Genomic DNA, 25,614 nt, shown 5'->3' with positions numbered 1-25,614 from the left:
ACTTAAATATAACTCAGGACCCTACCCAGCTGCCTGCCCCGGCCTCTTGTAGGTGCTAGATGAAGTTTGGGGCACAGAGAGGAGCACTGGTAACCAGTGTGGTATATTTGGTGAATTAAAAATAATCCAGTGTGACTGGCATGAGTGCAGTAGTGCCCTTAGACCTGGCCGAGAGGGCGCCTGGCTCTCCTCTAGCCACATTGTTTGCTCTGGTGTGAAAAAGAATATGCAGGCAAGAGGGAGATGCCCACGTGGGCCCATCCCCACTGGGTAGACTGTCACCAGCTCCTAGAGACCTCAGGATTTCTTGTGTTAGCGGTGGTGCCAAGTCCACTTCCATCCTCCTGAAGACACTGTATACCTCGCCGCGTAGACCAAGGAGGGCTGTTTGCAGAGGCTGGGAGCAAAAGGTAGATGTGCGGGCTGGGGAGTCCACTCACATGTGCACAATACTTCTCATGGTGTAGGGTGGGAGCTGGAGTGGGGAGGGAAGGGAGGCAGGCTGGGGCTGGCTCTCCTGACACCACCCCAGCCTGGCACAGATCTGCAGGAGTCCGGGTTCTAAATTCAAACCTGGGTTTCCAGGTGGTTTTTCAAGGGAGAATAGAATATATCTTATTGAACAGCTTGAGGTCTTGATCTGTAACTTTCAAATATTTAGGATCTAAAATTCAGAAGTGTGGTATGTGGGCTTCCGTTTGTAATTTTGTCTCTGGCTCACAAGCATTGGGGGTGGCTTGTGTGGATGTAGGGGCGAGGGTTGCAGGTGAGGCTGGGTAGACAGGGGACAGACGGTAAAGGGTCTGGTAAGGGGTCCCTAGTAAAGGGTCACATCAAGGAGCTTGGACTTCATCCTGTGGTAGAAATCATAGCAAAGGCCAGCGAGCTGACTTGTTGCCAAACATTCCATGCAGGACTTACATGTCATAGCACAAAACCACTATGCAGGAGGAACTATTCTTATTTTCCTTATTTTTTTAAAGGGATAAGTTCACTTTTATTTATTTACTTATTTTAAAGATTTTATTTATTCATTTGAGAGAGAGAGCACAAGCAGGAGGAGCAGAGGGAGCTGGATCTCAGGACCTCAGGATCATGACCTGAGCCAAAGGCAGATAGATGCTTAACCAACTGAGCCACCCATTTTCCTTATTTTGTAGATGAGGATAAGGTGACATACAAGGGGCAAATAACGTGGTTGGGACACAGAGTTGGTAGTTAGGGTGTCAGGGCTCAAAGACAGACCTATGGAATCATGGAGGCAACCCAGGCCGCCAGCCAGGGTAGGCGGGCAGAGAGCTTAAAGGTGGGAGGCATATGGTTGTGTGATGGATCTGCCCAGAAGCCAAAGGTTTGGTAGTTACTTAGTTCCTGGGGATGAGGGAGAGGGGAAGGGTCAAGGGAGATGGAGGACTCACGCCTGGGCTGTTGGGGAAGAATGATGGTGGTGGATCCTTCCGGAAAATAGATTGGATAAGAAAACAATCCTCCTGGGCCTTGGTTTCTTTAGCAGGAGACCGGACCAGATGCTGTTCAATGTCTCTTTTTGTGTGATTGAAATCTGTGCTTTGAGGGTTGTTGGTTGTCCGAGATATTAAAGAATATATTTATATATAACAGGCACTCAGGTATTTGGTTGATCCAGGGTACTCATTAGCTCTGAAATATTTGCAACTATAAATAGCCTTCTTTTTGAGCTCTTTTTTTTTTTTTTTTTTTTTTTTTGTAAGAAAGGGAGGGGGAAGGGCAGAGGGAATGAGAGAGAGAGAATCTTAGGCAGATCCCACAAGCCTAGTTTGGAGCCCAATGCAGGGCTCGATCTCACGACCCTGAGTTCATGACCTGATCCAAAATCAAGAGCTGGGGATCCCTGGGTGGCGCAGCGGTTTAGCGCCTGCCTTTGGCCCAGGGCGCAATCCTGGAGACCCGGGATCGAATCCCACGTCGGGCTCCCGGTGCATGGAGCCTGCTTCTCCCTCTGCCTGTGTCTCTGCCTCTCTCTCTCTCTGTGTGTGACTATCATAAAAAAAAAAAAAAAAAAAATTCAAAATCAAGAGCTGGACACTGGGGCACCTTGGGTGGTTCAGTCAGTTGAGAATCTGCCTTCAGCCCAGGTCATGATCCCAGGGTCCTGGGATGGAGCCCCGCATTGGGCACTCTGCTATGCAGGGAGCCTGCTTCTCCCTCTCCCTCTGCCTGCCACTCCCCCTGCTTGTGCCCACTCTGTCAAATAAATAAATTAAAAAAAAAAAAAAAAGAGGTGAACACTTAACGGCGGACTGAGCCTCCCAGGTGCCCCTTGAGCTCTTCATTTTGCTTATATGGTTCTGTTAGTGTGTCACCGTGTCCTTCCATTTTATGTGCCATGCACATGAATGTTTTTGGATATGTCTCCTTTGTATATATCTTAAATAAGTATAGCAGATATTTTAAACCTCTCTCTGGCTCTTTCTCGCATTATAATAACCCTAACCCTACCATATATTGAGGTATTTGGATACAACCCTGTCTTTTCCACTGCATTTCAGATTCCTTTTTTTTTTTTTTTTTTTTTTTTTTTGCATTTCAGATTCCTGTTGGCTTAGGAAAACAAAAACAAAAACCAGACCTACACTCTTAATTACCCTGCCAAGCTGTCTCAGTCGGCTGTGGAAAGCCACTGAACATTTTAGTCCTGAGAGTGTGCAGATCTGATTTGCACAGGAAAGTGAAGGAATTGGAAGGGGAGTTGGGAGGCCTGGTGGCTGTTGGGGTGACCCCCAGGGAGAGGTGGTGGCCTGTCCCAAGGCTGCAGCAGCAGGGAGCAGGAGGGAGCTCGCCTGCCCTGCTCTGGTCCACAGAAAGCCAGCCCACAGTGAGCCCCTCTACTCCCAGACCTCTCACCTCCTCTGTGAGGGGAGGAGACCCTGCAAAGGCAAACAGCAGGGGCTCGGCTGGGGAGGCACTTTCTTCCCAGAAGCTTTCCCCACTGCTTTTGGCTGTTCTGAAGAGCAGGGCACACTGATGAGCTGGGTCCAGACTTGACTGAGGCAGGGACATTCCTGGAGGGGGAGGGACTAGACAAGGAATGCAGCCCACAGCTGGCCTTGGGGAAAGGTTTGACCATTCTGGGGCCAGTGTCATGGGCTGGCTCTTTGGGCCTCTGGGTTGTGTCCTGTGGGGCAAGGAAATGAGCCGTGAGAGGCCCCAGGGCCAAATTGGGGTAGGCCCTCTGGGACAGGGCTGTGTTCTGGTGGCGGGCTTGGCAGTGTCACCCAGCCGGGGACGGCTCCAGCACCCACTGCCCTCCTGCAAGGAACCACAGGGCAAAGCATCCCCCCATCCATTTGAACGCCTGTGTCTGTGCGCTGCCTGTGTGGCATCCAGCACTGCTGACCACACCCTCTACTTCACTCTCCACTTCTGTGACCCTGGTTCACAGTCCTAGGAGATCAGACTTAGGGGGCCCGTGCTGTGTGCTGACGGGCCGGGCCTCTGGGATAGCCCTCCCAGCCCTCTGCCAGTGGGTCCTGTCATCCCCGTTACGCACGAGGAAGTTGAGGCTTAAAGAGATTACTCCTCTGCCCCAGGTCACACACGTGTAGAATCAGGACGTGAACCTCAGTTTTGTGGACTCCAGGGCTCCGCTCCTCTACCGCATTCCCCATCTCTCCCCTGGTTCCTGCCAGTCCCCCCACCTCCACCCCGGGCACCGCTGCTTCCACCTGCCCCATCAGTAGAGCTGGTTACAGGGTTCTCTTCCCTTCTTACCCAATACCGAGATTCTTTTTTTTTTTCCCCTTTCCAAGGGTTTTTTTTTTTTTTCTTTTAGATTTTGTTTATTCATGAGAGACACAGAGAGAGGCAGAGACATAGGCAGAGGGAGAAGCGGGCTCCCATTGGGGAGCCCAATGTGGGACTCAATCCCAGGACCTGGGATCATGACCTGAGCCAAAGGCAGATGCTCAACCACTGAGCCGTCCTCCTTATTAAATAAGTCTTTACTTAAATTCAGTTAGTTAACATACAGTGTCTATTTAGTTTCCAGTGTAGAATTTAGTGGTGCAGCGCTTCCCTATAACACCTGGTGCTCATCACAAGTGCCCTCCTTAAGCCCCATCACCTAGTTCGCCCATCCTGATAGCAGAGATTCTTTTTTTTTTAAGATTTTATTTGTTTATTCATGAGAGGCGGGGGCGGGGGGGGGGGCGGCGGGCAGAGACACAGGCAGAGGGAGAAGCAGACTCCATGCAGGGAGCCTGACATGGGACTCGATCCCGGATCTCCAGGATCAGGCCCTGGGCTGAAGGCGGCGCTAAACCGCTAGGCCATCGGGGCTGCCCCGATAGCAGAGATTCTTAATCAGAAGTCAGCAGAGCCCTTGGCTTCGGGGATCCTGCAACCCTCCGCAGTGGTATGCAAAATATCATGTGTAGGGTCTTCTGAGAAGAGAAGCCATAGCTTTTATTTTAGGAGCTAGGCTGGGGTTTTGTTGGTACTTGATATTTTTATGGCTGGGGAAATCCCGAAATGCCCCAAATCATATTTTGGTCTTACTCCTCCTTTCCCTGAAATTCCTGAGGAGGCTCTGCCTCAGGACAGTGACAGATGGGAAGAATAAAATAGAGCCACGGAATTGTTCAGTGTGCCAGTTCCCAGCGCTCTTGTACAGGGCTCTCTGGGACTCGAGACCCAAGCACAGGGCTCCTTTCCCCGGAGGCCGGGAGCAGAGGCTGGGCCCATGCTGCGTGGAAGCAGGGAGTTAAAAAGAGGGGTGTGTGTGTTGGGGGGCATGTGTGGGTGTGAGAGAGAACGACTTCTTGCCTTATCCCAGTAAATGTGACACACGCGGTACCCTCGTACCTAAGTGGCCAGATCAGCTGCTTCTCCTCCCCACTGAACCTTTGTCAGAATCTCACAGAGGGTTTGAGCTAATAAGCCAATTTCCAACAGTTTCGCATAGTGGTCACATACGGGACTTCAGACGTTGTTTCAGAGAGGACATCTCGTGTCATGGAGAGAACCAGATTCTGAGGTTGGACCAGCCAGATTCTCCCCTCGCCTCTCTGATCCCCAGGGCCCTCTGTGAAATGGGATATGGGGCACCTACCAGGTGACCCCAACTCACCTCAGAGCTGCTGGAGGGCAGAGGGGAGGTCCCATTCATCCTTAACCCCAGGCCCTAGAATTCCTAAGGCAGGAACAGTAGTGACGGTGGTCCATTGACCATCTTGGAATCATGGCACTCAAGTTTGATTATTGGCCCAGCCACTTGCATGACCTTGATTGAGCATGTTGCTTCATCTTAGAGTCTGTACCTATGAAGTGGTTGAAAGTGGAGGACATAGAAATCAAGTAATGTTTCTGAAAACTAGCCGGGAGCCTTGCACACCCTTAGCAGTGCCCCTCCGCCTTCTGCTCTTCAGGTGTGGGGGGCAGGCATGGGCAGGAACCCCAGGTGGGGAACTGTTGAGGCCTGCCAGGCTCCGCAGAAGGGATAGGGGCCTGGCACAGGCTGGCACCTGCATTCCTTTCAGTCCACACCTGGCCTTCTCAGGAGGGGCTCCTCCCGAGGTCTGCATAAGATCTCGGCCATCCCCGCCCTTCCCTTTCCTACTGGGTCCTATTGTCCCTGCCTTAGGGCCTGTGGAATTCTAAGAAAAGGAATCGAAAAAAGCAGATGACCAGTAAGCCAGGGTGGGCTGGAGAGACCAAAAATCCAATGTGGATTCCCGGGTTTCTGGTTTGGAAGATGGGGAGGATAGTAGAAGAGAAAGGACAAATAGTAAAAGAGAGAGAAGAGCATATAGATAGTAGAAGAGGGACAGAGCAGATCTGGGGAAACCAGAAACCATGTCCATGTCTAGCAACAGCAGATGGTTAACTAAGCTATGATATATCCTGGTGACACGGTTCTTAGAAAACATTTTTTAATTAAAATAAATAAATAAATACAAATTAAAAAAATTTTTTTTGGTTAAGATTTTCTTTATTTATTCCTGAGAGACACACAGAGAGAGGCAGAGACATAGGCAGAGGAGAAGCAGGCTCCATGCAGGGAGCCCGATGTGGGACTCGATCCCGGGACTCCAGGATCAGGCCCTGGGCAGAAGGCAGGTGCTCAACTGCTGAGCCACCCAGGTGTACAAGAAAACATACTTTTGATATCTAACATTCAGTTATATAGATTTGTTATTTAACCAAACCTCTGCTGTATACTTCTGGGGTATTTTCTGGTTTGAATTTCACTTTTATAAAGAACACTGGGATAAACAGCTTTTTTACAAAGGTCTTCACCATTCTGGTTACTTTTAGAAGAGAAATGTTGCAGTCGTCAGGTATAAAAGAAGCCGTGATGCTGTTGATACATAACGTCAGATTGCTTTTTAGAAAGGCTCTACCAATTTTACTCCTGTAGCAGTACAGGGAACTCCACCTGGGTGTACTTCCCACCACAAGCACCAAGATCCGGTCACGGAGACACATACATACACATACACGTATTTTAGAGGATAAATAGCATCTTATTTTTATTTGCATCTCTGTCACTATTGAGTTTTTTTATGCTTATTAAAACCTTATTTTATGTTCTCCTATTTTTACGGTGTCTCATTAACTTTCATGAATTTTTAAAATATGTAGTTATTATTTGTGACAAAATGTTTCTCACTTTTTTGTTTCCCCTCTTAGTCTTACTTATTTTAGATATACCAAAGCCCTTAAAAATGTTTACCAAGTCAGAATCTTTTAAAAATTTATTTCTCACATTGTATTAACATGTAGAAAGTTCAGTGATAAAATATATACCTCAGGTTTCTTTTAGTTTTGCTTTTTCAGCATTTAGTTAGTTATTTTGTGGACGGTACGAGGAAAGGAGGTAAAAGGATCTTCTTTTCTAAAAAGCAAATTTTCAAATATCACTTGCTGAGAAAATCATCTTGTACCCACTGACAGTGAATCTTCCTTTAGCATAACCATATATATATATATATATCTCATAACTATATATATATCTATATATATAGGTATATATATATTGCTCTGCTTCTGGGCTCTCTTGTTTCATTGATCTTCTATCAATGTCTTAATTGCAAATTCATAATATACTCGAATATCTAATTTTTAAATTTGAGCGCTGTTTTACCTGTTAAATATGTTGGGTGGGTTTTTAGAATCCTTTTGGGAAATCTCAAAAGTCCTATTGGGATTTTCTTTTTTTACTTCTTTTAAGCCTACATTAATCTGAGCAGGCTTGGTTTATAGTCAGCCTTCGCATCCAAAGCCATCATCTGTCTCTCCTGTTGTTTTTTTTTTTTTTTTTTTTAAGATTTTGTTTGTTTATTCATGAGAGACACAGAGAGAGAGAGAGAGGCAGAGACATAGGCAGAGGGAGAAGCAGGCTCCATGCAGGGAGCCCGACGTGGGACTCGATCCTGGGTCTCCAGGATCACGCCCTGGGCCAAAGGCGGTGCTAAACTGCCGAGCCACCCTGGGATCCCCTCCTGTTGTTTTTGTTTTATTTTTTATTTTTTTTGTGTGTGTTTTTTTGTTTTGTTTTGTTTTTGTTTTAAAGTCATTTTTAGGGATCCCTGGGTGGCACAGCGGTTTGGTGCCTGCCTTTGGCCCAGGGCGCCATCCTGGAGACCTGGGATCAAATCCCATGTCGGGCTCCCGGTGCATGGGGCCTGCTTCTCCCTCTGCCTATGTCTCTGCCTCTCTCTCTCTCTCTCTCTCTCTCTGTGTGACTATCATAAATTAAAAAAATAAAAATAAAGTCATTTTTAAATATTTATCAATAAAGAATTGTAGGGTTTTTTTTTTTTAAGAGGTCACATATCTTTAAGTCTATCAGTCAGTATTTGATATTTTTGTTAGGATTGCAATTGGGATCTGTATTATTTCTAGTGACTGTTTCCTGTTGGAGTACAGATCCCACTATGAAATTATTCTATCCATTCTAAGTTTAGTTGATTTTTCTTAGCTTTCCTGGGCAAATAACAAACGCCCTGAAATACCAGGTTGGAGTCCATGGCTTGGTAATGCCACCAGTCTGCAGGGGTGGTTAGATTTTCCCTCCAGCAGTACTCAGAACCCAGTTATAAGGGTAGAAAAAGTGGCTGATTGGGTTGAGCCCAAGTCCAGGGGTTCCCTAGCCTGGGGCCATAGCAGGGCAAGGGGTAAAGAGCTCCTGAGAGGTCCCTAGAGTGACCTGCTTCAGGGACTAGACGAGGAAGGGCTCATGTGCTGAACAGACACATAGGGGTGGGAACTGGAGGGAGGGAGAGAACTGGGAGAGGATGTTGTGGCCCTGGAATGGATGCTGGGATGGCAGGTTTCAGAGCTGATGCCTTTTCCGTATGGGCCCGAGCTCCCTGAGATCTCCACTTTGCAGTTACAGAAACTGGAGCTCTGAGAGCTTGTCCGTTGTCTAAAGTCCCCCACTGCTGATCAGTGGCTTACCGTGGTCTGTTGTGCCTTACTAGCTCACGTTCTATCCTTATTTTTCAGGTTCACTTTAGAACAGTTGACTGGAAAGCAAGGAGAGACAGCAGAAGGGACAGGAGGCGAGCCCAGCAGAGCAGATAGAGAGAGGGCAGGCTCCTCGCAGGCCCCTCCGTTAGCTGCCAACGGGAGGGGACAGCTGGGCGGCCGGGTCTTCCTGCTGACCCAAGCACCCCCTCAGACCAGAGCAGCACACCTCGAGGCCCCACACGGTGTGCCCCTGACCTTTGTGGGCAGTTCACCCCGTGTCCTCCATTGCACACTGTGGCCCTGCCACGTACTCTTGTCCCTCTGTCCTGCATCCTACATCCCCAGCCCCTCCCCACCCCACCCCAACACACACCAGCTCATCCCTCTACCACGGGCCCCCTCCTTGTTTCTTATTAGCTTGCACATACCGGGGGCCCTGCCATGCACGCAGTCCCATCACGAGCTGTGTGCCCAGCTCATGCCCCTTTATGCTACGTCCGCAGAGTGCATCAGATGGCTTCTGGAAATCCGTGGCCACACGAGTGCCCAAGGAGCCCCCTGAGATTCGCATCCTCAACCCGTACTTCATCCAGGAGGCCGCCTTCACCCTCATCGGACTGCCCTTCAACAACGGCCTCATGGGCCGCGGGGTGAGGGGACGGGGCCCTGGGGAGGGCAGGGGGAGCCGGTTTAGAGATGCCCTGGGAGGGGAAACCGGGCAGCAGGGTGAGGGGCAGGGGGCCTAGTCTTCGGGCATGGAGCTCAACTCTGAGGAGTGTGGCTAAGGCTCTCAGCCCAACTCGGTGCTCCAGCTGAATTCTGCACGTCCATCCCCTCCAGAACATCCCGACCCTTGGCAGTGTGGCAGTGACCATGGCGCTACACGGCTGTGATGAGGTGGCAGTCGCAGGCTTTGGCTACGACATGAGCACACCCAACGCGCCCCTGCACTACTATGAGACCGTGCGCATGGCAGCCATCAAAGAGGTGCCGGGCTGGGCGGGGGGGCAGTCCCTGGGAGGGGCTGGGGGAGGAGTGCACGCAGCACAAACGAACAGAAAGGGGTGAGCCAGTGGCTAGTCTGGCTGCCTGGAGCTGGCAAGAAGGCTCGCCCTGCCCTTAGCTAGGTTGGGTCACTGGAGGTCCCTCCCTGCCTTTGGGTCTGATCACCAGGTATTCTGTGCCCCCTTCCCATCCCTGGTCCCCAAACTTTGCCTCCCTGGCCTTCTCCCTGCCCTGGTCCTGCACCTGCCTCATCCTCGCTATTCCCAAATGTCATACACTAATCCTGGTTCCAGCTCAGGGCCATCTTTTCTATTGCAAGTCCTGTCTTCCCTCAGAAGACTTCCATGCCCCCTCAAACCACCCAGAGACGTTGCCTGTCAGCGCAGGGACAGTCCCTGTACCTGTTCTTCCCTCCCCTGTGAAGGGGAGCACTGAAGAGCTGAAGCTCTTTATCACCCAGAATTGCTTCCCGGGTGATCCATACATCCAGCTGCCCTCATGTTCAGCAGCGTTGAGGCTCTCTGGGCTGGCATCAGCTGCTTCTGACAGCATCTCTGCCTTCACATCCAGAGCTGTGGGAGCCCCTTTTACAACTCCCTCCACTTCCACTGTCAGCCTTCCACTGACGCCAGCCTGGGACCAGCACATCGTGGGCCGGCGCTTTGAGCAGCTTCTCTGCTCCCACATGAGGGGATGGGGTGGACAGGATGTTGAGGACGCCTCCCATCTGTGCAGATTCCTAGTTCTGTAAATATAGGGGTTCCCATCTCAGCCAGCCCTCCTTCCTGCTCATCACCCTTTCACACATGCTTCTCCAACCCAGAGCCCTGTACTCCCTGAAAGCTCCCTGACCCTCCCTGCAGGAAGGACTCACCCCGTCTGCCCTCCTCCCTCCCTGGCTGCCCCGTTAACCTGCCATGTCTCCCACTAAGGTCACCAGCGACTCAGCTCAAGGCTGCCAAATCCAGTGGACACATGGAAGCCTCATCTTTCCTGACCTCCCAGAAATGCTTTTTCTGTTGACCACTCCTTCCTCTTTGAAACTTTTCCTGCTCAGACTGGTGAGCCTGTAGTCTCTGGTGTTCCTCTTACTTCACTCGCCAGTCTCTCTCCTTCTCTTTCTCGGCGTCCTTGATTTCAGTCCACCCCCCAAAGGTCTGCGTTCGCTAGGGCTCTGTCCTGGACCACCTTCTCTTCTCACTCTCCACATCCTCCAGGAGATTGGCGTCCCCACCTGTAGCTTGAGTGACCATCTGTATGGTCTCACACTTGTTGGTTCACTCAGGACATCTCAAGTGATGGGAAGTTACTGCAGGAATTTAAGAGAGCCTTGGGAAACCAGAAGCAGCCTTCCTGTTGCCTGGAGCGGGGTTCAGGAGCAGAGCGCCCATCCCGGGTCTAGGTCAGCTCCAGAACTGTCTGATGCCATCCTCCTCGGCAGTGGTTCCAGGCCCTGCCTCCTTGTTGCCAGGAGCCCAGTGGTCTTTCCATCTGTGTCTCTTCTCCTGTATCTTCTTGCTCTTTTGCCCCTTGCCGCCACCCCCTCTGAACCACTAGCACAGCTCTTACCTGTCTCCTGGCTTCTGGTTCCTTGTATCTTTGGTCTCTTACAAACTCTTTTTGTGTAAACTTTGTGTCAGAGTTTCAGGCAGAGGGTGAGAAGCTGTAGCCAGCTCACCCAGGGCTTTCTGTGCCATGGTGAAGAGTTTGGACTTGACTCTGAAGGCCAGGAGGAGCCACGGAGGGGTTTTAGGCTGTAGATCAGCATGTAGCAGGTCACTGTGGCTGCAGCATCAAATAGAGTGGCACAAGGCAGAGGTCAAACTAGCTGGAAGGGCATCACGGCAGTCTAGGCAAGAGATGAAGACTCCTGACCAGGAACTGCTCAGTGTTGATGAGAAGACAGAGAGAAACAGAATTTTAAATCAGCAGGGCCCGGGCTTGCCTCGATATAGGAACGAGGGAGGACAGCACCTTCCCTGAAGCCCTCTGGTGGAGCCCATTCCCTTCCTTATGCCAAAGAAAGATCTCAGTTTTCAGGCCAGGCTGCCCGCCCCCCCCCCCCCAATTATCCTCTGACACTGGCTGGCTTGAGGCTTCTGGCATCTGCTGCACCCCCTCCATGCAGGGTGCTGGGGACTTCACACCAGGAGATCAAACAGCCTGGGTTTAGAACCTGGCTCTGTACCTTTCTTTCCTTACCAGTAAAAGGGTAATGACAGCACCTACCACCTAGGTTTGGGGAAGATTAGACACAATGATGTATGAAAAAAGAAAGGCCTGGCACGTAGTAAGCACTCATAAATGTTAGCCATTATTACTAATGTTTTATCCGTGCTCATCACTGTTACCTCCCAATATCCTAGATGAGGACTCCCTGGAAATGCCTGGGTTTAGGATCCCTGCTGCATCTCTTCCTTGAGTGTCTCCAGGAAGCAACTGAACCATGCAGCACCCTGGCCCCAGCACCACTTCCCCTGCACTCGGCCCACGGGTCCATTCTCCAGACCCAGCAGAAGTGGGCGGGCTGTGGAGACAAGCAGAGCAAGGGTCACAGGCTGGGGGATGTACAAGGGATTTCAAGGGAGTTTAGAGAGGAGACAGAGCCAAAGTAGGGAAGAGTTCCGAAGGTGCAGGGTTGCAGAGACCAAGGGCGTTCATGCGCTGTCCACCATGCCAGGTGCCATCCAGGAGTCCAGTAAGAGGAGTAGTGGGAAATGGCCAGTGGCTAGGAGCTAGACTGCTAGCTGAGCAGTGGGTAGAGGCTGTGCAGAGAGGTGGGCGTGGTGCATAGGACGTGCTCCCCGGGAGGGGGAAGGAGGATGAGGAGAGGGACGGAGCAGCAGCTCCCTCAAGGCCGAAGGGGGCTCACACAGGAATGTGCCACTCAGCAGGGAAACTCAGGCTGGAAATGTCCATTAGTGCGCTGCGAGCCCAGCTGCCTGTTCAGATAGGCGGCCGGCCTGGAGGGCATCGCCCAGGGAGCCCAGAGTACAAAGTGCAGGCGGTCAGGGCAGCACCGGTGGTTAATGACTGGACCAAGGATGGGGAGCCAGAGATAAAGATGGAAAAAGAGGTGTCAGAAGGACAGCTACGTCCAGAATCAGGGGTCCTGCTGAGCCCGGGAACCCAGGACTGCCTGGAGACAGTATAGACAGCATAGTGTAGCCCGCTTGTAAGCTCCTGCGCCATCTGCACGGGAGGGGGAATGAGGAGGCATTGCCTGGCCCCCGAGAGCTACAGCCCAGGGCCGACCTTTTTGTTTACTATTTTATCATGGACACTGTCAAACCTATTCATAAATGTAGAAAATAATATAATGAACTCTCATGCACCTGTCACTCACTCCCTCAAGTATCAGCACCTGCCCGGTGTTCATCTGTTCTTCCCGTCATGCACCCCTCCCCACTGGTTATTTGGAAACAAGTCTCAGATACCATATCATTCCAGGCATAAATATTTTGGTAACTTTCTCCAAAAGATAGGAACTTCCAAAAAACCATCATGATACCATTATCACACCTAAAAAATTTTTTAAATTAATAATTCCTTAATATCATAAAAAATTCCAGTTTTGGGGTGCCTGGCTGGCCCAATCGGAAGAGCATGCAACTCTTGGTATCAGGTTCATGAGTGTGAACCTCGTGATAGGTGTAGAGATTAGTAAAAAAATAAATAAGCTTTAAAAAAAAAAAGTCCAGTCTTCCACCAAGCTTTTAGCCATCAGTGACTCCCAGTGGGTGTTCTTGAAACTAACCCATCAGGCTGACTGCTTCTTCCTGGGGGTGACAAAGGGCAAGCAGGAAAGAGCAGTACAAGTTTACACACTTGTTCAGATGCTGGCCCTGCCAGTCCTCCAAGCCTCTGTGTTCTGACCCACAAATCTAATCTCCATCGGCACATCTTTATTGAGCACCTACTGTGTGCCAACCAGGCCCCTCCTTCAAGGAGAGACAGTGTGCTGGATGATTGACTCCTCAAGGGAGGAGGGCAGATCGCGCTGGGGGTCTGCAGCAGTTCACAGACAGCAGAAGGTCATGACAGGAGCCTCAAGGGGGGGCCAGAGGTTTCGGGGAGTTTGGAGAGACAGTGGTGTGGATGCAGCAATTGAGAGAGGAAGACCCTGTAGACCTTCCAGGTGCCATGGAGCATGGAGCGGGAGAGAAGAAACAGTCACATTGGAGAGGTGTCGGGAGGACACTGTCCTTGGGGCAGCCGGGTTCGTGGCCAGCCCGAGATACTGAAGGGGATATTCAGAGGATATAGGGAATTTTGCCTGAGTTTCAGATTGAAAAGATCTCTGGCCTCAGGTTGGAGAAAGGTGACTGGATGAGAATAGGGCCAGGACAGAGCCGTCGGTCCCGAGCAGGTCAGCAGTGCCCATGAACAAGGCGGTGAGGCTCAGTGCTGACGTAGAGCGGAGCACACGGGTGCAGACAGACCTCCAAGAGGCTGTCAGCTTTCCCTGAGTCAGGCCACCAGTCTTTTTTCATTCTGAGAGACTTAGCCACCAGAGCCTCCTGGTCTGAGTACGGGGGACCAGGAGAGCCCGAGCCTGGGTGCAGTGTTCACCCAGGAAAGCCCCAGAAGGCGGCACGTTCCCTGTGATTTCCAAATTAGCAGAAAGGTGAGCCTCTTGTCCTCAGGCCCCCTGGCTCCTCTGATCTGAGAGGCAGGATTTCATCAGCCTGGAGATTGCATTGCATCAGGCCTGAGGATGACTCAGCCACCCCACACGGTTCTCCTTCCGGCAGGGCCCACCCCCCAGGCCTGGGCCACATCTCCCTGACTCACATTGCCTATCCTCAAGGTGCCTAGGACCCAGGTGCCCTGGACGTACTGCGACGAGGCCAAGTCTGTGGGAACAAGGCCAGAAGGTCTTATATCTCCTAAGACTCAGAAGGAAAGAGGCGTAGTTCTCGTAGAGGGGGTGGAAAGAGGTTCTGGGAAGGGAGGAGGAGGAGCCCTGGGACTCGGAGAGCAGATTTCCCACAGTCACAGGGCGCTGGGAGAGTGGTGGTCAGAAGAGAGTGCCAAGCTCCACTTATCACTTCCCCGTGCCTTTCCTTTCAGTCCTGGACACACAATATCCAGCGAGAGAAAGAGTTTCTGCGCAAGCTGGTGAAGGCGCGCGTCATCACCGACCTAACCAGCGGCATCTGAGGTGGGCCCAGCACATGGCCACGGAGGTCCTGGCACCGCCAAGAGGAAGCCGCAGCCACTGCCACCTGTCCACTTCATTGGCCTCGGTCTGGCTCTGCCTGAAAGGCGCAGGAGTCTTCAGACCCAGAGAAGGACAGTGCCAAGGGGCCCCAGGGCTGGCGAGGCCTTGGCAGGGCAGCCAGAGCTGTGTCCACCCAGAGGCCAGCCTCAGAGACCAGCACTTAGGCTCATTCTCAGCCTGGGTCCTTGAAGCCAGAGGGCCAGGAGGCCACCGGCCGTGCCCAGCAGGCCCAGCATGCAGGAAGTGGACATCAGGCCGCAGGGCTGCTGCTGGAATCATTTCTCCAATCAGTGTTTGGTGTATTATCATTTTGTGAATTTGGGTAGGGGGGAGGGTAGGGATAATTTATTTTTAAATAAGGTTGGAGATGTCAAGTTTGGTCCACTTGCCGTTCAGAAAGAGGCCCGGTAGGTGGCCCACCGGGTAGTGGTACCAGCGGGCTCCCTGTAGAATGGGGGTGCCGTGACTCGCCTGTGCCCCGCTCGGGGCTACAGGGAGGTGGGCAGGGCCTCCCGCCAGCGCCCTCCAGCTCATGATACTGGCCTTTCTTGAGGAGAAGATGGGGTATTCCCATTCACCAGCCCCTAACTACTGCACAGGGAAACCCTGGAGCCATCACTTAAGCCAACAAGACAGACCCTGGGTTAAGCAGAGAGGACTTCAAAGCTCGGGAGGTGAGGCCCGGCCTAGGCGGTGGGAACGCCCCCCCTCCCCAGCAGCCGCTGATCCATAGGACAGTGCCCCAGCCTGAACTGACCAACTTGGCAGCTGTTCTGGATTTCAGCAATGAGGCCGTCAGGTCCTTGGGCTCTGCCTTTAGCCTGGACCAGAGGGAAGCGAGGCTCAAGGACCTCACGCAGGCTGTGGCAGCCATCCTGGAAGCAATAAAGCTCTTCCCTGAATCTGGCCTCTTGCTTTCTCTGACTTTCCTGGAAGAAGCAGGAGCCTGGGGCCTCAGCTACTACCTTAAACCCAAGGGCCATCTCTCTAGCCCACAGACTCCCGGGTCCCTGTCTCTTCTGTCAACTGCAGGACCTGGGTAGCTTGGGGGCCACCTGGGGGCCTTCAGAAGCCTCTCCCATCCCACACGGGCCGCACCCTCTTTGCCTTAAGAGGCAGACCAGAAGTATGAGGGCAGGGGTAGTCATAGGGTAGTCTGTCCTACCCTAAAGGAGCCACACGGCGGGGGCTGAAGTCCACAGCCTTAGGACAGCGCCCCCAGGGTCCCTAGAGCCCCAGCTCGGCATGCAGAGATTCCTGCAAGCACAGGAAAGCTATATGCTGAGCCCCCCCCTCCCCCCAAAACAGGCTCACAGGCCAAACTTGCTCCTGGCCAGGCCGAACTCTGGAGAATGTGCCCCACCCCCACTCCCAGAGCACAAAGGCATACCCTCTCCCTCTTCCCTCAGCTCCCCTTAACCTACACAGGACAGGAAGGTACAGCCCAGCTCTAGGCACCGTCAGGTGAGCCCGAGAAAGGACATCCTGGACCCCATCCCTGGAGAGCCCTAGAATCTGATCTCTACCCTCCCGGTATGCCCGGGGCCTGAGATTGGGGCCAACACCCACGTGCACCTGAGGCCAGCGAGTGAGCTTCCTGCCAGAGCTGCCACTGGGGCAGAGTGAGGCGGCCGCCCCAATCCTAGAGTCCTTGCCATCCCAAGGACCACCAGCCTCCCAGTGCCCCTGCACTGCTGTGCTTTGTCCTCAGGCAGAAGTGTCCGCTGAAGTTTGGAAAGAAAGCAAGGCCCTGAGGGACGGGCACACCCAGGGCTCTCTTGGGATGTTGCTGGAAACAGGGCACGACTCCAACTCCCAACGCACATCCTATTCTACGGGAATGGCGTCCCCTGGAGTCACGGGGCGCAGGCTGCATGCCTGCAGGAGGCAGCGGGGCTTCGCAAGCCCCAGGTTGCAGGAGGCAGCAAAGTGAGGAGGTACTCACTGCTTGGTCCCCTGTCCCACAGGGGGCCTGTCAAGCCTGCGGACAGCCCCCCTTGCCACCCCCCGGCCCCACATTGCTCTGAGGCCTGGCTTGTACTGCATGGAAGCTGCTCTCACGAAGCTGTGGTTCCCGCCGCCGCCATCCACCAGGATAAACCGGTGCAGGCTGGAAAGACTGCACATGCCTACCCCAAGATTCTGATTCAGGTCTGGGGTGGAGCCCAGATGTGGGTGGTTTTTAAAGGTCCACGGGTGATTCCGATGCATTGGCAAGGTAAAGCTGGTCCACACACGTCCCCTGAGCACTTTGGGCCCCACCCACGGCTTCCAGTTGTCGGTCGGTCGACAGTTCCCAAATTGCCATCTTCAGCCCAGCTCTCCACTTTGCTCGGGGCCACAGCTTCAGACACTTCATGGATATTGCCCCGGGGGTGATCCGCAGGTCCCTCCAACTCCACCCGTCCAACCCTGAGCTCCCGTCTCCAGCTTGTCCTCCTGGAGGGAGCCCCAGCTGCCAGCGGGCACCCCCTCCACCTGGTCACTTCACCCCATCTAATCAGGCACCAACTGAGTTTTCCAGCAGGTGTGGTCTGAAGAGCCTTGCAGCCCCCTGCTCACCCCGCGTCTCTAACTCAGACTCCCCTCTCCCCGCAGCCTGCTTCGGTCTCCCCAGACCATCCAGCCGGCCGCAGCCAGTCACTGCAATGCGTGTCCGGTCACAACATTTTGCCTGACACCCCTCGGTGGTCCCCAGGGCCACTGATATAAAGTCCAGACCCCCTAGCATGATGCGCGGCACCTGGCCTTTCCTTACTTCTATCCGTGTTACTCACGCCACCTCCACCCCACCTGCCAAATTGCCGTCATTAGGCACCTGAAATACTAGCCTCCAGCTCCTACCTAGGAGTCTCTCCTCTGTGACCCTCCCTTCGGCCGCCGGCCCGGCGAGGCCGGAGCACGGGGTTTGCCAGGGTGTGTCCCCAAGCCCCAGGCGCGGCTGGAGCAGGGTCGGGCTCCCGGAGGCCAGCGCAGCACCCCGGCGCCCGGACACCTTCCCCACGTCTGCGGAGAAGAGCTAGCGGTGGGCCAGACCCTGCGGGTGCGGGACCCCGGACACCACGCCGATCTCGGCGCCCCCATCCCCCGGCCGAGGCAGGGACCTGCCCGTCCCCTCCCCGCCCACCCTCAGCCCAGCCTCCCAGCTCCCTACTTCGCGTGTCTACAAACTCTGAACGCCCAGTTCCCGTGTCTCTCCGCCGCGCCGGCTTCACCCTGCGTCCCAGGGTCCCTTCCCCGCGTTCCTCCCCCCACCTCCCTGCCCCGCTCGGGGCACCTAGCATAGCCCGGGGATTGGGGGTGGGGTGGGGGGGAGACCGGATCCCAGCAGGTGGAGCGGCCAGGTGAGCCCTGAAAGGTGGGGTTGGGCGGGGGCGCTGCGGGCCCCACCCCGGGATCCGGTGACGCCGGGGCTGGAATTTGACACCGGATGGCGGCGGGCAGGAGGCTGCCGAGGGATGGAGTTGGGCCCGGCCCCCAGACACGGCCCACGGGCTCCGCCAGCAGCAGGTCCCTCGGGCGCCAGCCCTACTGTGTCCCGGACCCAGAGCCCTGCACTGCGGTAAGCCAACCTGTTGGCCCACCCCGTCCCAGCCGCGGGGCGGGGGGCGCGGGCCGGATAGCCCCCCTCTGCTCCCCCTCGCATCCTCCCTCTCCTGGGCCGGAGGCACGGCTCTCCGCCCCTCCCAGCCCTCAGTCCCCCTGTCGCTGGCCGGACTGCGCTTGCCTGCTGTAATGTGAGGCTCCCGCGGCCGCTACAGGGCGCACACCGGCTGCCAAGGCCACGCTCTTGGCTAAGAGACGCGCTCCCAGGTGCACAGCCCTGGGCATGAGCCTGTTCAGCTGCGGAAGAAAGGCCAGCACTGGTCCCAGGAAAGGTGCCTAGAAGAACACGGAGGAGGACCCTCCCGCGGTGAGTATCCGGCTGGCTGGCAGGCGGGAGGACTGGAGGACCTAGTGGCCCCAGGCTCCCAGGAGGGAGACTGGGCCTGCCCTGCCCTCCAGAGACCTGCTCCTGAGCTCCCCCTAGCGCAGGGGGCCACTGAGGCTGCCCGGCCCCGCCCGCCCTCCAGCGAGGAGAACAGCCACTAGCCTGGCCTCTCAAGGCCTCATTCAATTAGCAAGGCACACCTGGCCCTGGAGGACCACACCTGGGAGGCCGGGCGAGGTCTGGTCCACAGGTATGCAGACGTCCTGTGTGCCGTGCCCTGGGGGGCAGGGGGGGAGTGGAGGGTGACACCTGGGACCTAAGGGCGGACGAGCCAGGGAGGGCTCCAGGGCCCCAGAGGGAGGAATGCCAGCCAGTGTGGGTTCACCAAAGGTTGGTGGGGCTCTGCAAGGCTGGCTGGGCTCAGGAAGGATGGCTCGTGGGGGAACCTGATGGGGGGGGGGCGCAGACTCTCAGGTGCACAGGAAGCTGGAGGGCGGACAGACCTGGGCCAGCCCTCCAAGACCTGGCTACAGTGGAGGCCAGGCTGGCCCTCCTGGGAGTTGCTCACGGCGGAGTCTATTTGAGCCGAGTGGAAAGCCCACCCCCCACCCACCCTTTGAGTCTGCAGGCTTGGCAATGCTGCCCCCTGGTGGCCTTGGGGAGCCAGGCCCAGGCCCTCTGTGCGAGGACCCCTCAGCCCCGACGGCGGCGGGCTCCTGAGGGGCACCTGCGGTGAGACGAGAGCACCCTGGCGGCTCTGGACCCAGGCAGAGCTGGCGGGGGAGCCTGGGCCAGCAGCGCTGGGTGGGCAACACAGGCTGAGGCCGGGGCGTCGCTGATGTCAGATAGGTCAACCCCAAATCCTCCCTAGGCCCTGTCTGGGACATGGAGACGAAGCTCTCTGTAGGTGGGACCACACATGTCCAACTAGCCCCTTCTCCGGCTGCTGCTGGCAGCTCCGGCCCTGCAGCGCCGAGCAGGGAGGTCCTGGGGCAAGAGGCCTTGTGATGTCAGGCAGCCGCTGAGCTTCTCGGAGTCTTATTTGCTTGGGTGGAAAATGCGGATTATGCCGTCCACGGCCTGGAGCTGTAAGGACTGGAAGCAGGGACAGGTGCAAAGCACCAACTCATAGTTAGGTTCTCAATGCAGCTACTTCTCCTCCTGGCTTGAGTCCAGCTGTCCCCTTGGAGGCCCCTTGGACCTCGTCTGGAGACACCGAAGTGGAGCGATGACCTGCCCAAAGGATAACTCTTCTCTCAATGTTCCAAGCTGCCTCGAGAGGAGGGGCGGCGACCAGGTCAGCCGCGGCTGATGGGAGCTTCTGGTCCTGACAGAGATGGAGTCCGGATGTGGAAGCCCTTCCGTGCTGCCCCCCTGGCCGCAGCCTAGGCGGCAGGTGAGTGGCCCTCCCGGCACCGCCGCCCCAATGGAGGGAACTGGTCTGAGCGGGGAGGGAGCACAGGGCTTGGCCTGGGCAGGCCGCAGAAGGAGGGAAGTCGGCGTCCTCGGGTGTGAGCTCGCCCCTGGGCGCCCCGGGGCAGCGGGCCCGCCCTCCCCCGCCCTGCATCCTAAGGGGGCTCCCCGCACCCAGCTAGGCGCGCAGCCTCTCTCCGATCCCTTCCCGCGCTGCCCCCACCCGAGCCGGGCGGGGGGCCCTCTTCCTCCCACCCTGTCTCCGCGCAGCCCGCCCTGTGGCCCGCCCTGGCCGCCCTGGTCCTGCTCAGCAGCGTCGCCGAGGCCTCCCTGGGCCCCGCGCCCCGCAGTCCCGCCCCGCGCCTCGGCCCCGCTCCGGCCCCGGCGCCCCCCACCGGCCACCTGCCGGGTAGGTGACGGCGAGGGGCGGGGCGGGGCGGGGCGGGGCGGGGGCGGGGCCCGGCGCGTGACTCCGTCTCCTTGCAGGAGGCCGCGCGGCGCGCACGTGCGGCGGAAGAGCCCGGCGGCCGCCGCCCCCGCCCCGGGCCGCGCCCCCGCCGCCCGCGCCCTCGCCCGCGCCCTCCCGCGGGGGCCGTGCGGCGCGGGCGGGGGGCCGGGGGGGCCGCGCGGGGGCGCGGGGCTGCCGCCTGCGCTCGCAGCTGGTGCCGGTGCGCGCGCTCGGCCTGGGCCACAGCTCCGACGAGCTGGTGCGCTTCCGCTTCTGCAGCGGCTCGTGCCGCCGCGCGCGCTCCGCGCACGACCTGAGCCTGGCCAGCCTGCTGGGCGCCGGGGCCCTGCGGCCGCCCCCGGGCTCGCGGCCCGCCAGCCAGCCGTGCTGCCGCCCCACGCGCTACGAGGCCGTCTCCTTCATGGACGTCAACAGCACCTGGAGGACCGTGGACCGCCTGTCGGCCACCGCCTGCGGCTGCCTGGGCTGAGGCCTCGCCCCGGGGCCGGGCGGACTGCACCCTCGGCCGCGGGGCCCCCTCTGAGCCGGCGGGTGAGTGATGCCAGCAGCCCCGAGAGGCGGAGGGCCCACGGACCCGCGCCCCCAGGGTGCCCGCCCCGCAGACACGGACACGTCGGCTCTGGAGCCCGTAGGACCCGCTGCGCACGGACTGGCACGGACCAGGCTCCACGGACCAGGCCCCGGAGCCAGCCCCCCGCCCCCCCGCCCCCAACCCTGCAGTGGCTGGGCCGCCAAGCCTCGCCCAGGCCCCACGGACCAGGCCCCGGAGCCAGCCGCCCCCCCCAACCCTGCAGTGGCCGGGCCGCCAAGCCTTGCCCAGGCCTGGGGGGGGGCGCGGACCGGAGGAGGCGGCGCGGTTGCGTTGCGCGCGCGGGCCTGTACCCACTGGCAGGAGCTGGACCCCTATTTATTACTCCTAAGTTATTTATTTACTTTCATGCTGTGTTGGATCTTTTCCCGGGCAGTGGGGCTGGCTGCGAGCCCCTGATGGCCGTCGAGCCTGGCCTCAGGCTGAGTCAGCAATCGGGCCTGGCCCGGATTTTCCATTGCTCACCTCCATCCTGCAGCTCTGGGACATGGGGCACGGAACACAGGCAGAGTGGGTGGCACAGGTGTGTTCTCCGGCCCAACAGGCCAGCTCTCACCCGCACGCACAGTCCCCAGTGCTCGGGACCTGGAGTTACAAGAAAACCCTACCCTTGGGACAGACCCCAGGCTTTCTGGGGGCTTCAGTGTGTAATGACACAGTGAACCACACCTTGCCCCATCCCACTGTCACTAATCTGTGTCCTACCCTCCAGGGCACCCTGACACGCGCATACACTTCCTCTGCTTGTAGACAATCCAGCATGGGGGGCGCTCACTACCCACATTCCATGAAGCAGCCCAGGGTAAAAGAGCTGCAGAAAAGGCTGGGGCTGGGGAAGAAGGTGCAATGGGAGGCTGGTTTCTGGAGGAACGAAGCAGAGAGCGTCAAGGCAATAGAAAGGCAGGAAAGGACCAAGAGACCCCAAGAGGGATCTGCAATTTTGAGTGATGAACAAGGATATTTATTCATTCAACAAACACTGATTAGTTACCTATATGTCAGACACTAGGGAGACCCCAGAGATACAGAAGTGAAAGGGATATGATCCCTGCCCTGAAGCTTAAGTCAGGAGAGACAAATTCAATTTGACAAACCGTATGAAAAAGGACAAGAAGCTAAGAGGTATACACATTCATCTGGAAGGAAGGAGGGGTTAGTGCTGACCCTGGCCTTCACAGTGTCCCCAAGTCATCTCTCAAAAGTCCATGCAACCCCTCTGAGCTTTCCTGCATGTCCTGTGAAATCCTGATTCCTGGGTCCTATGAATTTGTCCAATATGATGATGTTCTTTGGAAAGAAGATGAGGGCATGCGTTTGGAAAGGATGCCGACTCAGAGGGAACCACCAGGCATCTAGAGGGGCTGTCGCTGGCCTGTCGCTGGCCTGAAGCTGAGGAGGGAGGTCTGGGCTGGAGACTGTGCTAGCGGCTGTGAGCACAAGGGCAATAGCTGCGGCCGAGGTGCGTGGGAGCACCATAGGAGTGAGCCGGCTGAGGCTGGGACCCCTCAGCCATCTGCCACTGCTAAGCAAAATTCCTTGCAAACTGTCTAAGCGCCTGCCTGCTTTGGCACAGGTGCCCCTGTCACCCAGGACAGGGCAAGGAGCAGGCAAAAGTGAGGGCTGTGTGCATTCTGGGTCAAGGAGAAACCAGTCTGGGCTTCCAGTCTTCTGTGCTCACTGCCCCAGTTCTAGATGCTCCCAAAACTCTGGTGCTCACACCACCTTCAAACCCTCCTTTGGTCCCTCTCTCTGCCCCCAAACTGATTCAGGATCCTCAGTCTCCTGCCCTCCCACTCCCACCCGAAGATAATGGCACCAGTGCCATACAGTTTGCAGATGCCTCATGGAGGCCTGGGCTCTGGCCCTGGTTGAGGATGGAGGGGGCATCCTGTTGAGCAGGGTCATTGGGCCCAGAGAGCCCCTGCTGGAAAGACTTGAAAGCCTAGCCTAGCCCCCAAGCCCTCCAAGGAGGCCGACTGAGGCCACCTCTGACAATGCTCACAGCAAGAGAGCCAGGTCAGACCCCAAGCCAATGGTGCTGGTTCTCAACTGTCCCCAGACTGCCAGTCCTTAAGCCAGAAGGGTCCCTCCTACTGCATTCTGGGCCCCAGAGAGATTGTGCCCAACATCTCACAAAGTCCTAGATGAAACAGAACCTTTTCCAAGAACACATTCCCAAATCCCTCTTTAAAAAAAAATAAATAAAGCCACTTTCCCCCCAAAAGGAACAAGCCCCAGAGCTATAGTTCTCTGCCTACGACCTGACCAGGAGAGCACTTTCCACTCCTGAGAGTCACAGGTGGTTCTGGTAGCTCTATTTTTGACTGCAGTCTTCGTTTCACATTTGCAAAGCTACATTGCCCCTTTGAGTGGTCTTCCCAGAACCGAGGTACAGTCTCCTCCAAAGGGCCATCAAGTCACCACCTCTTTCTTGTAAGACGAAAAACTACAGGCAGCTTTGAAATGGCAGCTTTTCCAGCTTCAGGGAGCACCCAACTGCCCTCTAGATTTGGTTCATCCAGGAATCGAGGTTTGGGGTTCCATGTGCTTTCCTGAACTTGCCAACGGCTTTCCTCCTCTCTTGTCCAAGGATTGCCCTATTTCCCCTGGCTCGAGACCCCTGCGGCAGAGTGTCGGTGCGCTGGCCGACTCCCTGCGGTCTCCTCCAGAAAAGGAGAGGCTGGGTAGAAAACTGAGGGATCAGAGAAAAGATGTTGGAGAGCCTGTGCCACATGAGATCCCCTTTATTGTTCACAGCAGTGGTTCTTAACCTGTTTTGGGGCTGTAGAGTCCTTAGAGAATCTGATAACAGCCAGGGATTCTCTCCCTGCGCCCCACCCCCATGATGAAAAGACCATTCCTGCAATTTATCCTACGTCCTACAGATAGGTATTTGTTGAACTAGATTCCCACAGGATTTTGCTTCCGCACTTAATCAAGCTCCCCACCTCACCAGCGTCTCTATTCTTCAAGCTCAGACTAGGTTTCTCCTCCTCAGGGGAGCCTACACTCATCGTCTTTGGCCTTAGCAGCTATTGCCAATGTCAGCTTCTTCCACCTGAATCCAGGTACAGAGGTCCTCCTTTCCCTTTTATTATTTTTTTCCCCTGCTGGGATAGCTGGCAAAAGTTAATAAAAGGACAGGGAGGACAGGGCACCTGGTGGCTCAGTCAGGAGCGAGCATGTGGCTCTTGGACTCAGGGTTGTGAGTTTGAGCCCCACGTGAGATTACTTAAATAAATAAACTTTAGGGGCCCCTGAGTGGCTCAGCGGTTGAGCGCCTGTCTTTGTTTGGCTCAGGTAGTGATCCTGGGGTCCTGGGATCGAGTCCCGCATCGGGCTCTCTGCAGGGAGTCTGCTTCTCCCTCTGCCTATCTCTGCCTCTCCGTGTCTCTCATGAGTAAATAAATACAATCTTTTAAAAATAATAAACAAACAAACCTTAAAAATAAGAGCTAATAAAAGGACAAGTGGAAGTTTAAGGGGTAGGGGCTGCTGGGGTCTGCTGGAGCCAGGTCTGTGGCTGGTCTCTGCTACACTAGCTGTGTCTCTGGACAAGGCAAGCTGAACGAACCTTCCCCAACCTCGGTTTCCTCCTCTGAAAACGGGGACTAAAAATCCCACCCGAGTTGTCCAGAGAATCGGACCTAAGGTGTGCAAAGCACTGTTCCTAGCACTTAAATGTGAGCTCTTCTTACTCTGATCACTCATAAAAGACAAGTTGCTTCCCAGCGCCTCCCCAAGTCTCCGAGTACTGTCCATGGTAAGGGGTTTGCCGGTGGCTCCCCGGGCAGTCCCGAGAGCCGTCCCTTCCCGTTCCAGCGGCGCGCCGAGCCCCCCCGCTTCTCTGGGCGGGGCGCTGCCTCCTCCCCAGAACCCTCCTTCCTGCGCCCCAGGTGGCGACGGCCGCGCGGCACCGCAGTGACCTGTTTCTCTCCGCCAGCCCCCAACACGCACCTTCATCCACTGGCCCGGCTTCGCAGCTCCGTCCACCAGCCCCTCCGGTCACGCCCTCCTCGGGAGCTGCTCAGCGGCGCCGCCCGCGGGTCCGACCCCGCGGCCGGCAGCAGGTCCGCGCAGGCGGGGCTCCCCGCGGGTCCCCAGCCCACGTGCTCCCGACCTCTGCCGCAAGGCGCCGCCCTCCCGCTGGGCGCAGCGCGGACTACATTTCCCAGAGCACTCAGCGGCGGGGCCTTGGCCCAGCGGGGGCCTCGAGCGGCGCGCCGGTCCGCCGCCTGCGCGGGGGCGCGCGGGCTGGCGCGGGGACGGGACCAGGGACCCGGAATGAGTTTCCGCGCAGTTCCGCTGTGCCGGGCCGGGCTGGGCTGTGCCGGGCCGGGCCGGGCCAGGGCAGGCGCGGGGGGAGGGCGGCGCCTGAGGCGGCGGTGCGGGGGACAGGCGCCGGGGGCAGCCCGCGCCTCGCTGAGGTCCCCGCCCCGTCCCGGCCGGGCCGGCTCGCCTGTCAGTCACTGGGGCGGCGGCGGCGGCGGCGGCGGTAGCGGGGCCGGAGCCGGGCGGAGGGGAGAGCGCGG

The 25,614-nt window shown here is 56.4% G+C and overlaps 2 protein-coding genes across 17 annotated transcripts in view; both read left to right on the top strand.

The window, feature by feature from the left end:
• Positions 1–15,582, top strand: part of ST3GAL3 (ST3 beta-galactoside alpha-2,3-sialyltransferase 3) — a 198,136-nt gene extending 182,554 nt beyond the window's left edge. For 11 of the 15 annotated variants that reach the window (XM_049094079.1, XM_049094075.1, XM_049094074.1 and 8 more), the window contains 4 exons: positions 8,955–9,101; positions 9,292–9,438; positions 10,389–10,517; positions 14,530–15,582. In XM_049094079.1, the coding sequence (XP_048950036.1) occupies positions 8,955–9,101; positions 9,292–9,438; positions 10,389–10,517; positions 14,530–14,619 (513 nt within the window). In that variant the 3' untranslated portion in view covers positions 14,620–15,582. The remainder of the gene's footprint in view (positions 1–8,954; positions 9,102–9,291; positions 9,439–10,388; positions 10,518–14,529) is intronic. The other 4 variants (XM_049094078.1, XM_049094083.1, XM_049094084.1 and 1 more) reach the window with 1 other exon arrangement.
• Positions 15,583–15,998: 416 nt separating this feature from the next.
• On the top strand, positions 15,999–24,818 carry ARTN (artemin). Of its 2 annotated transcripts, XM_049094086.1 has the most exons (5): positions 15,999–18,242; positions 18,442–18,593; positions 19,761–20,007; positions 20,295–20,433; positions 20,511–24,818. In XM_049094086.1, exons 3-5 carry the CDS (start codon positions 19,948–19,950, stop codon positions 20,960–20,962), a joined length of 651 nt encoding a protein of 216 aa, XP_048950043.1. In that variant the 5' UTR covers positions 15,999–18,242; positions 18,442–18,593; positions 19,761–19,947; the 3' UTR covers positions 20,963–24,818. The 2 variants fall into 2 exon arrangements, 1 of the variants encoding a protein (XP_048950043.1); XR_007402266.1 differs by lacking the exons at positions 20,295–20,433; positions 20,511–24,818 and having other exon boundaries at positions 16,045–18,242; positions 19,788–20,284.
• Positions 24,819–25,614: the final 796 nt, after the last annotated feature.

Source organism: Canis lupus, chromosome 15, assembly GCF_003254725.2.
Source record: "Canis lupus dingo isolate Sandy chromosome 15, ASM325472v2, whole genome shotgun sequence".
NCBI classification, from domain to species: Eukaryota; Metazoa; Chordata; class Mammalia; order Carnivora; family Canidae; genus Canis; species Canis lupus.
Note: the sequence above shows the minus strand (reverse complement) of the source record. Positions and strands in the feature narration are given on the sequence as shown.

Coding starts and splice junctions, on each gene's coding strand:
- ARTN (XM_049094086.1), top strand. CDS start 19,948: ATGGAGTCCGGATGTGGAAGCCCTTCCGTGCTGCCCCCCTGGCCGCAG. Junction 20,008..20,294: donor GGCCGCAGCCTAGGCGGCAG/GTGAGTGGCCCT, acceptor GTCTCCGCGCAG/CCCGCCCTGTGGCCCGCCCT. Junction 20,434..20,510: donor CCCCACCGGCCACCTGCCGG/GTAGGTGACGGC, acceptor GTCTCCTTGCAG/GAGGCCGCGCGGCGCGCACG.